The 13127-nt window shown below is 45.0% G+C and overlaps 1 protein-coding gene across 2 annotated transcripts; it reads left to right on the top strand.

The window, feature by feature from the left end:
* The first annotated feature begins 4531 nt into the window (after positions 1 to 4531).
* Positions 4532 to 11598, top strand: BTF3 (basic transcription factor 3). 2 transcript variants are annotated; one of them, XM_051830791.2, is made up of 6 exons: positions 4532 to 4716; positions 5291 to 5359; positions 8236 to 8349; positions 8649 to 8850; positions 10499 to 10555; positions 11293 to 11598. In XM_051830791.2, the coding sequence occupies exons 2-6, from the start codon at positions 5291 to 5293 to the stop codon at positions 11337 to 11339; spliced, it is 489 nt and encodes a 162-aa protein (XP_051686751.1). In that variant the 5' UTR covers positions 4532 to 4716; the 3' UTR covers positions 11340 to 11598. The 2 variants fall into 2 exon arrangements, with proteins under 2 accessions (XP_051686751.1, XP_051686750.1); XM_051830790.2 differs by having other exon boundaries at positions 4584 to 4952.
* The last annotated feature ends 1529 nt before the right edge of the window (positions 11599 to 13127 follow it).

The following is a 13127-nucleotide window of genomic DNA, read 5'->3' as shown; positions in this document are numbered from 1 at the left end:
TGCTATGGCCTGGGAAAGCAGTAGAAGATGGAGCACATCCTTGGGCCTCTGCACCCACGTGGGAGACCAGAAGAAGCTACTGGCTACTGGCTTCGGCTTGGTGCAGCTCCGGCTGTTGTGGCCATCTGGGGAGTGAGCCAGCAGATGGAAGACCTCTTTCTCTGTCTATCTCTCTCTGCAACTCTGTCTTTCAAATAAATAAAATAAATCTTTAAAAAAAATTAAACTTTAGGGCCACTATTGTGGCACAGTAGATTAGGCCACAGCTTGCAATGTCAGTATCCCATATTGGAGATCTGGCTACCCTGCCTCCAATCCAGCTTCTTGCTATTACTCCTAGGAAGGCAGCAGAAGATGGTTCAAATACTTGGGACCCTCCCTGACATCAATGTTGAAGAGCAAGGTGGAGTTCCTAGCTCCTGGCTTTGGCTGGTCCAGCTCTAGTTGTTGCGGTCATTTGGGGAGTGAGCCAGTACATGGAAGATCTCTCTCTCTCTCTGTCTCTCTGTCTCTTCCTGCCATCTTGCTTTTCAAATATACAAATGTTTTTTTAAAAAATTAAGTAGTTCCTCCAAGGGGGAACACAGGTCAAAAGTATATTTTGGGTGCCCTTTTTTTAATTAATTAATTAATTTGAAAGTCAGAGTTACACAGAGAGAGAAGGAAAGACAGAGAGGGAGAGAGAGGTCCTTCATCCACTGGTTCACTCCCCAGTTGGCCACAGCAGAGAGAGCTGTGCTGATCCGAAGCCAGGAACCAGGAGCTCCTACTTTCCTCCACTGCTTTCCCAGGCCACAGCAGAGAGCTGGATTGGAAGTGGAATAGCCAGGACTCAAACTAGAGCCCATATGGCATGCTGGCACTGCAGGCGGTGGCTTTATCTGCAATGCCACTACACCAGCCCCTGGGTCCTCTTTTAAGATGCCTGACACTAAGGCATCTTCATGTAGAATGATGTAGATGAACATAAAAAACAGGTATAGGAGGGACACTATTCAAATAAACTAAAATCATAATCCTGAATAAAGTAAGCAGGAGAGAATATTCTCCCATGTGTAGCAGCAGGACTGAAATGTTTATAGACTCAGATGCACACAGGAGGATTGGGCCAAGAGAAAATGAGCTTGCTTGTGTCTACATTCATACTTTTAACTAAGTCTTTGTTACTGCACCTGTACAACAGAAAGTACCTACCTCGTATGTTTTCTGTGAGGATCAAATGATCAAAGATCAAGCATTCTGGGGTAGGTGTTAAGGCACAGCAGGTTAAGCCACCACTTGGGACACTCACATGCTGTATCAGAGTGTTGTTCTCCTTCTAATCAAGAATGCCTGCGAATGTGCCTGGGAAGGCAGCTCGATAGCCCAAGTATCTGGGTCCCTGCCACCCACATGGGAAACATTTCTGGGCTCCTGGCTATGCCTTGGCACAGTCCAAGCATTGAAAGCATTTGTGGAGTGAACCAGCAGATGGAAGATCTCTTTTTCTGTTACTCTGCCTTATAAATAAATAAACAAATAAATCTTTTCCAAAAAGAGCCAGCATTCCATACTAACATAGTGAGAAATTGTTATTTAGACTCCAAGTTCAATTCTCTATTAATTTAACAAAGTTACCGTTTATTTTGTAGTTAATAAAAATATTACAATTAAAAATAACTAGGGGGTGGGTGTTTGGCACAGTGGTTAAGCCACCACCTGGGACATCTGCGTCCCTTATGAGAGTACCTGGGTTCTGATCCAGGCTCCATTTTTGAATTGTTTCTTATTAACACACCCTGGGAGACACCATGTGATGGCTCCAGTACTTGGGTTCCTGCCACCCACATAGGAGTCCTGTAACGAGTTCCAAGCTCCTGGTTTGGGCCTGGCCAGCCCTGGCTGTTGCAGGAATTTGGGGGAGTAAATTAGCAGGTAGAAGCAAGCTCATGTGCTTTCTGCCTGGCTTTCAAATAAATAAACTAAATTTAGAAAATAATAACATGGCTGTAACTTAATGGAGTTGAAGGTGACAGAGCAGGGTATCCTGAGACATTTAAACTGAGAGCTGAATGTTGCATAGGCATTAACTTGACAGAGTTGGGGGTGCTATAAAGGACTTCAAGCAGGTTTAGAGGCTTAAAAAAAAAAGGTCCATTGTGGCTACCAGGCAAGGGCCAGGTAATGAGGCACCTAAAAGCATGTAAACATTCATTCTGAGTTCTCTAAACCTTTTGTGAGTCAAAATGGGGCTCTATGGCTTTTAAAAAATAAACACGAGGGCAAGCATTTAGCTGTAGTTATTGCCTGGGATATGTGTGTCACATATTGGAATGCCTGGGTTTGAGTCTCATTTGCGTTCCCAATTCTAGCTTCCTACTAATGTGCACCCAGGGAAGCTCAAGTACTTGGATCCCTGACGCCCATAAAGCTGACCTAGACTAAGATCTTGGCTCCTGCCTTCATCCTGGCCTGACTTCAGCTGTTGTGGCCATTTGGGGGTGATGGAAGTAGATGGGAGTTTGGGAGTTCTGTCTGTCTCCCTGCCTTTTTTTTTTTTTTTAAGACTTATTTATTATTTATTTGAAAGAGTTACACAGAGAGAGGAGAGGCACAGAGAGAGAGATGGTTCACTCCCCAAATGACCACAACGGCCAGAGCTGCTCTGATCCGAAGCCAGGAACCAGGAGCTTTTTCCGGGTCTCCCACATGGGTGCAGGGGCCCAAGGACTTGGGCCATCTTCTACTGCTTTCCCAGGCCACGGCAGAGAGCTGGATAGGAAGTGGAGCAGCCGGGTCTCGAACTGGTACCCATGTGGGATGGCAGCACTGAGGGCCATGGCTTTACCCGCTACGCCATAGCACCACCCAACCCTCAACCCCTCTCAAAACACACAGAAGTAGCTGCAGACAAAAATCCAAAAATTTCCTTTTTGCTATTAAAGAATCTTCGGTGATTTTCAACAAGGTGCAAATCTTTAAAATGACAAAAGATGAGGAAAAAAGTGGGAACAAATAACCTGAAATAGATGTATAAAAGGCAAGTCAGGTGGCAGGCTACCTATGTGGAATCCTGTCTCTCTCTCTCTCACTGCCCACTCTGCAAAGAAAGAAAGAAAGAAAGAAAGAAAGAAAGAAAGAAAGAAAGAAAGAAAGAAAGAAAGTAAGTAAGTTAGTTCAGGAAACAGCACATGAATAGGACGTTTCAAGTGCTGGGCTATAACACGGAAGAAAAGGAAAACATTCTGGAACAAAAAGACACATTCCTTTCAATGAGCGGGTGTGTCTCTCTTCAGTTTGTAATGTCTCTATCACCTGACTAGGACTGGCACAGGTATTTTAACCATTCTCATTAGGACTGTGACCCAAGTAGTCTAACACCCTTTTCTGTAGCAAACCAGGCTCCAATTTGGTAATAGAAGCAACACTGTATTTCGAGAAAATAACTGTTGCAACTATTCTAAAAAAAAAAAAAAAACCGTCCTCATCGGTTATTCTTACTGAGGCGTCACAGTTTCAACAAACTTACAATGAAAAGCACTCCAGGGGCAGGTGTTACCCGCGTCCCACATGGGAGCACGGGCGTTTGGAACTTCGTTCAGGCGCCACATTTAGCTTCCTGATGATGTGACCCTGGGAGGCGGCAGTGATAGTCCAAGTGACGGGCTCCGGGCACCCACATGGGAGACCTGGATCGAGCTCCCTTCCTGGCCGTAGTGGGCGTTCGGGGAGGGAACCCGCGGTGCGCTCTGCCTTTCAAATCACAGGTTTTAAAGGGTATTGAGAAACAAAAACATTTATGTGCACGGGAGAGGAGCCTACATTCACACATTGGCTGCATATTGCATTCTCGCCGGCTGAGAGTTCGCGCTCACTTTCGAATATATGCAAAAACACTCAGGGTCTAGACGGTAGCTGCTTCTCCGACCGAGTTACTCAAGGAAGGTAAAGCCAGTTCCATAACAAGTCTTTCTTGTGCCGGTTAAGGAAGGGATCAAGGGAAGGCGGTTACACAGCCAGGTCTCGGGCGGAGAGCTGTCTGCCGAGTCTGCAGAAATGCAGATTCCCCGCCCCGCCACAGCCCTACAAAACTGCCGTTTGGAATTCAGGGTGGAGCTCGGGGTGCATTCGGAACACGCTCCCCAGAAACCCAACCGCGGTCGCGCAACCTACACGACCACCTAACTGAAAAGCAAGACTAGCGTCTTTACTTTGGTATATATTGGTAAAGGCTCCTTCGGCCCGAAGGGGACATTCTGCAGCTCCCAGGCCTCGCCGCCCAATGCGTGTAGGGCTGCCGCAGAGAGGCGCCCCCGAGGTTGCGGGGACACGCGAGCAGCCCCTTTCTCGGGAGGCTAAAGAACGCTGGGGTCCGGGCCCCATAGCAGCCGGGCAAAGAATCTCGTTCCAGGCGTCTTGAGGGCTTCGCCTAGCACTACGCGCCGCGCGCCCCGCCCAGGGTCTGCCCCGCGGCCTCCGTGCAGCCCCAGCCGCGCCACAAGCAGAAGAAAGGCCCGCCGGGCTGTCACGGCCGCCGCGCGTGCGCAGCGACGGCCCGAGCGCGCAGCGAGGTCCGTTTCCTGACTTCTGGAGGAAGTGGCCGTGCGTCACTTCCGGCCTCCCTCTAGCTGCCATCTTGCGTCCCCGCGTGTGTGCGCTTAATCTCAGCTGGTCTGCCCGAGACCCCCTGAGCGCCAACCCTAGTCCCCCGCGCGGCCCCATTTCCGCTCGGACAAGGTACAAAAAGGCTCTAGACGCCGGCGTGGGAGGAGGACGGGATCGGGGGCGGGAAGTTCCCGGAAGGAGCGAAAACAGGGAGGGACAGGGCTGAGAGGAAGGCGATGCGACGGACAGGCGCACCCGCTCAGGCTGACTCTCGGGGGCGAGGTCGAGCCAGGGGCGGCTGCCCTGGGGGCGAGGCGACGCCGTCTCTTCCTCCACCTCGCGGCGGAACCCGAGGACAGGAGCCTCAGGTACCGCGAGGCTTGCGGAGAGTGGCTGGGCCGGGCAGGCCCTGGCTAGGCCGAGGCCAGGCCAGGGCCGAGGGTGGGGGGTAAGGGGTAGGGGTGCTGGCCAGGCGCGGGTGGGAGCCCTTGTTCTGGGCCTGCGAAGAGCGGGGAGTTGTGGGGGAGGGGTGGAGAGGGGACTGCTCTCTGGGCTCCCGCAAAACTGAAATGGAGAGCTTTGCGGGGTGGGCTTGGGATCCAGGCCTCGGCCTGTGTGGGGCGTTTATTGTCCTGCTGCTCTCTCGGGAAAATGAGGAGGGAGGAACCAGGCCTTTTGCTTGCTGAGGGATTTCCCCTTTTTCTAGATGAAAGAAACTATCATGAACCAGGAAAAACTCGCCAAACTGCAGGCACAAGTGCGCATTGGTGGGAAAGTAAGTTTCATTCCTTTTGCATTTTTGGATTGTTGGTTTGTGTGCCTGCCAAGATCGCGGAGCTGGCGGATCCGGGAGGAGGCAGGAGGTAGAACGATACACGAAAAGGAGGCTCGCAGGTGGTGCATTAAAATAGATGAGAAAGAGGAGCTCCTAGCCCCCTTGCTTTCATGTCTATGTGTTTCCAGTGTTACAGTGTATTAAGTAGGACAGAATGTTTCCTAAAAATGTGTCATTTCAGTTAGATCACTGTTGTGTCGTCATAGCCCCGAGTTGCTTTGGCTTAAGTTGTATGGAGTCAGTGTTTGGTGTGTGTGTGTGTGTGTGTGTGTGTGTTTTAATCCTAAACTTACTCTGAATTTGCTGATGAGTTTCTCCTGTTAGACATACTAGTTAGAAGTTGGTGTCTCTTGGAAATTGCAGCGTTTTCTGTACTACGTGCCGTTCAGGGCAGTTGTGTGCCTTCAACACTGAACAGAATCTTTGCTAGAGGTACCTTCTGGAGTTTAAGTGCAGTGACTTAAGGGTGGGAAGTGTTACCTGGCTAATCTCTTTTCTTTTTTGATTTTCAGTTACGCTAAAACTGAGGGAATGAAATTGACTGACTGAATTTAAAATATGTCTCCCCCTCCCCCCGCCATGAATACTGATCTTTTTCAAGGGAATTCTCTTCTGAACTCAGCTGTTAGGTTGTTCTTCTAAGTAATTTACTGAAGTCAGATGGATGTCTACCTCATTGTGCTTTGTATTGTGTTGGCACATTCCAAGTATTTAATAAGGTGTGGTAGCCTGTTGTACCAGAGCCTGTCTTTACTTGGTAAAGCTTGCCCAGACTGCGGCTTTGTCACCTATTAGTTTTTCCCGGCTTCAAGCATTTACTTTCAAGTTACTGTGGAGTCTGCTGTGAGATGGCCAGAGGTTGTACTTAAATAACGAGCTGCAGCCCTGTTAAACTACTGGACGTGGCCAGCAGTGAGTGTGCCGCCTCGTGTGTGGATGCTGACACTGGGAGTCTTCAGGACCCACACCTGCACATTAACGACAGTGGATGGTTCCTGTCATCCTAAAGCTTGCACACCTTAGCCCTCAAGGGCCAGAACAACTCGTCATATTCTTTGTGGACTGTCGTTGGACGCTCTTACGTGTGGTGTTTAGGCCACTATTCTTTTTCCATTTCAGGAGTGGTTTGTAGAGTGTGCCTGTGTACAGTCTTCTATTGTTACTTCTTCTTGAGAGAGGCATCACTAGTGTAAATGAGAGTCAGGGTTTTGTTGGATGTTCAAGGTTGCTTTGAGATTCAGCCGTGTATCCTAACATCTTAATAGTTTGCTTAGCTAAGACAGGAAGTTAGGCCTGTAGAATTTGTAATACGAAATCATTTTCTATGCCTTTTAATGGCTGTGAAGTTAGTTGAGTTACTTTTGCCTTAGGGAACTCTGTGTTATTTGAAGGTTAACATATTATAAAAGCCCTTTATTTCAACATCTAATCAAAACCTGGATAATAATTACTTAAGCTGAAGACAGACTCCACATTTGTGTGGTGTCATGGGACTCTGTCAGAGGCATGCTGTTTTCTTACAGAAGTCAGAAGTTCTTTATGCATGAAACTTCAAGGGGATTTTTTGCTCTTAAAAATTCGGGGGGGGGGTGTTGGTATCAGTGTATATACTTTTTTTTAAATGTAATATTTTCTTCATCTAAATCCTTTATTTATTCAAGCCTTTAATATTTTGGATCCTAAGAATAAAATTTAAATTAAGTCCCATTGGGAGTTTTTGAGCCTGGTGGTAGTGACAGGAATCTTTTCAGAAAGTGTTTTCACAGTGTTATATACCTAATAAAATAAAAGCATTTTCAAATGCAGAGAGGGGAATGATTTGGCATTGGGGGAGTAGTTGCAGTTTGGAGAAGGCACGGGAGAGGAATGGCTTGAACAGGATTTCAAGGGTTGAGTGGGAACTGTGTGGGAGGCAGAGGGACAGTGAGGTAGTCGTGTGCAAGTCTTATCCTAGAGGGCTTTGCATGCGCCAGATACTAGAAGCTTTCCAGGAGCTGTTACATTTTAGTGGAAGGTTCAGATGATAAAATGTGCTTGTCTCTTGCAGCAATAAATGCTAGGATAGAAAAGGATAAGTGAGTGGGAGTTGCTCTTTTATATTGGGTGGTTGAAAAAGGCCATTGTGATATGGTGACAGCAAAGCAGAGGTCTGTAATGAGGGAGGGAGCCAGGCAGAAGTTGGAGGAAGCGAGGAGTCACGCTGTAGGGCTCTGACCCTAGGGCGCCTGTCATGCCCTAGCGTCAGAGCCTGCCTGGCCGGTTTTGTTTTGTGTTTTGGCTGGAGACAGCTCAGAACAGGCTCAGAACCGAACAATAGAGGTAGGCAGAGCACGGGTTAAGAATTTCAGATTTACTCCTGGGTGCTGTGGAAGTCTGTGTGCAGATGAATTTGGTTCTTTCATAGACTATCATGGCAGTGAATATTAATTTGGATGTTGAGTTTTCTTTCATGTCCAACAGAAGATGTTGATAATCCTGGATGTGGAGCTTCGCTAAATTTAGGTCGACACATGCCACGCTTTGATCACTTTTAGAGTAGATAATGTAAAGTAGGACTTTGGAAATACCTGCTTTTACTGTCTGAGAAGCGAGAGGCTCAGCAGTTAGAAGGGCTGCGTAGACAGTGCTGTCTGGGCTTTGGCTTCAGTCTTTGCCGTAGCTTATCTATTTGCTGCATACGTTTGTATTTATGGTAATGTTCCTATACGGAGCCAAAGGTTAGAAGGGGATTAGCAACTGTTTCTAAAATGTCTGCTATAATGCGTGGTGTGTGTGTTACATAAATGTGCTGTCGGCTCCTTTTCTCCCCACTTTAGGGAACTGCTCGCAGAAAGAAGAAGGTGGTTCACAGAACAGCAACAGCAGATGATAAAAAACTTCAGTTCTCCCTAAAGAAATTAGGGGTAAACAATATCTCTGGTATTGAAGAGGTAAGTGTCAGATTGTGCTGTGTTAAAAATAAGATTTGGCCAGAAAAGGTTAAAATTTTAATGCATTAAATTATTTTTTTTTACTCTACTTGCAGCAGAGAATTTTGTATCCTGCTAGCCTGTACAGTTTCTAAGGCATGCTTATTCCCTATTAATGAATACCAGGGAGGTTGCTAAGATTGAAAGCTATTAGATAGCACATTCCATTCTGTGCCAAGTGTCACCTTTGCTTCACTTTTCATTTAATAAAATATATTTGTGGGCATTGCTAATTTTGTTTTGTTTTGTTTTCTTCGTAGGTGAATATGTTTACAAACCAAGGAACAGTGATCCACTTTAACAACCCTAAAGTTCAGGCTTCTCTGGCAGCAAACACCTTCACCATTACAGGCCACGCTGAGACAAAGCAGCTGACAGAAATGCTCCCCAGCATCTTGAACCAGCTTGGCGCAGACAGCCTGACTAGCTTGAGGAGGCTGGCCGAAGCGCTGCCCAAACAATGTGAGTCTCTGGGTAGCGCTCTTCCTCGGGGCTACTTCCGTAGCAGCAGATTTTTGCCGTCTTCTGACTTCACATGAATGTGAATGAATAGATTGAGTTTTGGAAATGAACACTTTAAAAAATAAATGTTTAACATTTTAAGCATGTTTACAGTAATTATCTGACTTGCTATGACCATTATACTTCATTTAGTGAGATGTTTGTTTTCTGTTAGCTGCTTGCTTTAACCAGAGACTATATATTTTTTTCTTTATTAGCTGGAAATGAAAATGTTAATTTGGGGGCAGCCACTTTCAGGTTAGGGTTTATTAAGAACATTAATTGGGGAGTGCAGTTAAGATGCTGGTAGAGAGCCCGGATGCCGGTACCCCATGTTCGTGTGCTTGGGTTCATCTCCGGGTGCCAGCTGCTGAGTCCAGCACCATGCTGAAGTGGACCCTGGGAGGTGGCAGTGGTAGCTGAAGTGGCTGGGTTCCTGACACCCATGTTGAGTTTCTGGCTTTGCCTTTGTGCCACCACCCCTCCCCCCAGCCTTTTTGGGCATATGGGGAATAAACCAAAAGAAGGGAGGGAATGGTCTCTCTGTCCTTCAAATAAAAATTTTTTTTTCTAAATATTTTACTTAGCATTTCCACTTCCTCAAACATTATCACTCCTGTGTGTCAGAAGCCTTTAGGCCCCTCTTTGCTAGTTATTTTGAAATACATAATAAACTGCTATAGCCTGTATTACTGCACTGTGTTGAATAAGTCTTCCTGTCATCTATCAAATTACTCCTTTACTGTACCCAGTAAATATGTATTGGTGCGTAAATTAAAATTTTTCAATTTAGAAAATACATACCATTGTAAATTCTTAGTCTTCAGCTGTTTCTGTAAAATTTGTATTGCCAGTGATCTTTAGGAAATGGCCCACCAATATTTTGATGTTTAATTACCATGCGTTAGGGATTTGTTCAAAGCAAATACTAGCATAGTTAAGTAAGTGTGCATCAAGGGATGTAACAGCTTCATACTGATCCATTTTTGCTTAAAATTTTGAATGCAGAATCAAGTCAAGAGTCTTATTTCTATGGCTTATTACCTAATTATTCATGTTTTTTCCGGTGTTGAGTCACTCTACCTCAGTTTAGATTTTAAAAGTGAGAGGCATGAGAGAGTCTGGTCCATCTTTGACAAGTGAAGCAGGCTTTTGAAGTTTCCCTCCAAGACCTGTAAAGGCCTAGCACTGAGGCCTCAGTAGCTCCCCTGTGGCTCTCAGTTTTTGTGTGGTAAAAGAAAGTGGATGCTCACAGACACTTAATTTATCATTTTATTTCACTTCCATAAATGTTTGTTGCCTCCTATGCCATGCACAGACAGCAGTATTTGAGAAAATGGCCCTTTTGTTTGCTCCCCGAACCACATGTGGTATGTGGGCTGTCCCTCCCCCTGAGGACTCCCTACTGCTCTCACTACCTCAGCCTCTGGTGGGCAGAGGGTTTGTTGCCTGTTACTGGTATTCTAGCCCATTTGTAGACATCAGAATATGGCGTTATTGATAGAACTGTAGATGAAATCGCAGACGTCATTCATCTCATGGATTCTGTTGCTTAATGGTTATTGAAGACTTAGATCTGTAAGTAACATTTATATTTCCCCATTCTTAGCTGTGGATGGAAAAGCACCACTTGCTACTGGAGAGGACGATGATGATGAAGTTCCAGGTAGGAACCTTCACTTGCGGTTAACCTGAAGAATCTTAGCAAAAAATTATCCTGGGAAAGGAATGAATTCAGGGGTAGGGGATGGGGAGACATGGCCCCTCCTTAAAATGAGGAAACAGTAGTGATATGTAACTAGGAGTTAGTTGATTAAATACTGAGTAAGTAAGTACGTATATTGTCATCTGAAGCAACTCATCTGCAGATCACGACTGCCCCTCTTCCTACTTTGAAACCCATGTTTATGAGAAACTTAGAGAAGTTTTGAGCTATAAAAGCAGTGGCAAAATAACTGCTCTGGCAGCCTTGAGACTTTCTGTCATCTCTGATACTGGATAATTTACTTGTAAAATACTTATTGGGAAGAAGAATCACTAGATTCAAAAATATTCCCCATGTGTGTCAAAGTATCCTTAGGAACCTGAGAAAACTTCAGAATCACGTGTCTCGTGGTGTTCTTGGGCTCTGCTCCCCCTGGTTGACCAGCATCTCGCATTGTTTAGTTAGATTCTTGTAGACTGGAGTGGGGAGGGTACATGGGTACTCTCTGAGCACAGTATGTACATTCGTGGCTTTGCCTTGTAGTGATTCTACACCAAAAATGCACTGTGTATCCAGTGAGCCATCTCACTGAAAATAAAGACACCTGTTTGAATTTGAGAGGGTTCCTCCTTTTCTGGTAAATTTTATAATTTGTAGGTTTGACTTTTTCAGAATTTCTACTCTTTTCCTTTTTCTAGATCTTGTGGAGAATTTTGATGAGGCTTCCAAGAATGAGGCAAACTGAATGGGGTCAACTTCTGAAGAAAGTAAAACTTGAAGAAGTTACTGGGAGCTGCTGTTTTATATTATGACTGCTTTTTAAAATCGTTTTGTTTATGATCTGATAAAATCTAGATCTCTAATATTTTTAAGCTCAAGCCCCTTGGACAGTGCAGCTCTTTTCAGTTTTTGCTTATACACACTTCATTCTTTGCGGCTAATTAAGCTGAAGAAGCCTGGGAATAAAGTTTGAAACAAAGGTTAATAAATTTCTTTGCCTAGTATGTGGTTTTATTTCTTTATTTCATTGAAACTGATTTGTGCCCAGTAAGAAAAGTTTTTTTTTTTTCTTTAGAAAGTTCATGGCATCAGATTAAAGGTGTAAAGTCAGTATGTAGTGGTGTGGTGTCACAAAGGTAGTATCATTCTCATGTTGGAAAACTGCAGCCCTCAGGGCCCCCATGGTTATGTCGTGGGTGTACATGCAAATGAGAACAGGATTCCCTAGTAGGTAAGCCAGAGCCTTTTTTTCTTGATAATACTTTTTAAAATTATAATCATAAGTTAGGGGCCTGTGTATTATTCCTCTCAGGTTTATTTCATTCTGAATTTATGAAGTAGGGACTAGTAGTTTGTTTTGTAGGTGTGACATGAAGTTCAGTTTTCAAAACAGTGAAAGTAGTTCATCTCCAAATCTCCTTTCATAGGATATCTAAAAGGACTTGGAAAAAAAGTAGCATTTGTACTAGGAATGTCTTCAGGCCACTTTGTCTTTTTCTTAAAATGACCAGGGCGGCTCTTTTTTTTTTTAATGTTAACATACAATAAAATTGAATATGTGTGTGCGCAGTTGTAAGAATTTTTAATTGTTCAACTGCCACCATAGGATACTAAACAGTTCCATCACCCCAGAAAACTTCCTCAACATAGGTCTACTTCTAAAAAATTGTTATTAACAGTCATGTTTTAGCAGCTAAAACTTAAGATTTTCCGAATAGTAATTAAAATAATTATATGTAATCCACATCCAGGTCAAGGATTTATGTTTTCATTGCAATTTGTAAGTACCTTTTAAAGATACCATAGTACATCTAAAAGTCTTGTAGTGGTTTAATTAACTATACCAAACAAACAGAGGTTCTGTGGAAACAGTACTTGCACCCTTTTACATTGTGTCGTTTTTCTCCAAAGGATGTGTGGCTTCCTGTTACCTTGGACTGCTACAGTAACAATGACCCTTTACAGAATTACAAGAAAGTAGGTGTTTCCTGACACCTCTGGGTCAGGTTGGGCTCTGCTGTATGCATCCTCTGGGTCCCAAGCTCCTGGGCCACTCTTCTCTCTGCCTTCCTGCCAGAGTGCATGGTGGAATAAAGCTGTTCTCACAAACCCATTGGCCTAGAACTGACCACAGCAGCTAAGATGGAGGGCTGAGCAGCTGAGCCTGTGAGGTTGCCTTCTGCTAAGCTCCCTAGTGCTGCTGGGTGTGATAATTTTCCTTTTTATTTCCCTAATTTTTTTCACTGTGTGAAGAAATCAGAGAGGCAGAGAGCTCCCATCTGCTGGTTCACTCCCCAGATACCCACAGCAGCTAGGCCTGGGCCAGCCAGGCTAAAGTCAGTAACCCAGAACTCAATCCGAGTTTCCCAGGTGGGTGTCAGGGAGGGACCTGCTGCCTCTTAAGGTGCACACGGGCAGGAAGCTGGAATTGGAATGGCAGCTGGGACTAGAACCCAGGTGCTTCAGTATGGTATGCAGGTACAGCAAGCAGCATCTTAATGACTATGCCAAATACCTGCCCTGTGGCCATGCA

Source organism: Oryctolagus cuniculus, chromosome 14, assembly GCF_964237555.1.
Source record: "Oryctolagus cuniculus chromosome 14, mOryCun1.1, whole genome shotgun sequence".
Lineage (NCBI taxonomy): Eukaryota > Metazoa > Chordata > Mammalia > Lagomorpha > Leporidae > Oryctolagus > Oryctolagus cuniculus.
Note: the sequence above shows the minus strand (reverse complement) of the source record. Positions and strands in the feature narration are given on the sequence as shown.

Bases quoted from the DNA above. Each gene is read 5' to 3' on its own strand.
- BTF3 (XM_051830790.2), top strand. From the start codon at position 4,821: ATGCGACGGACAGGCGCACCCGCTCAGGCTGACTCTCGGGGGCGAGGT. The intron at 5,360-8,235 runs GTAAGTTTCATT...TCCCCACTTTAG, and splicing joins AAGTGCGCATTGGTGGGAAA to GGAACTGCTCGCAGAAAGAA. The intron at 8,851-10,498 runs GTGAGTCTCTGG...CCCCATTCTTAG, and splicing joins CGAAGCGCTGCCCAAACAAT to CTGTGGATGGAAAAGCACCA.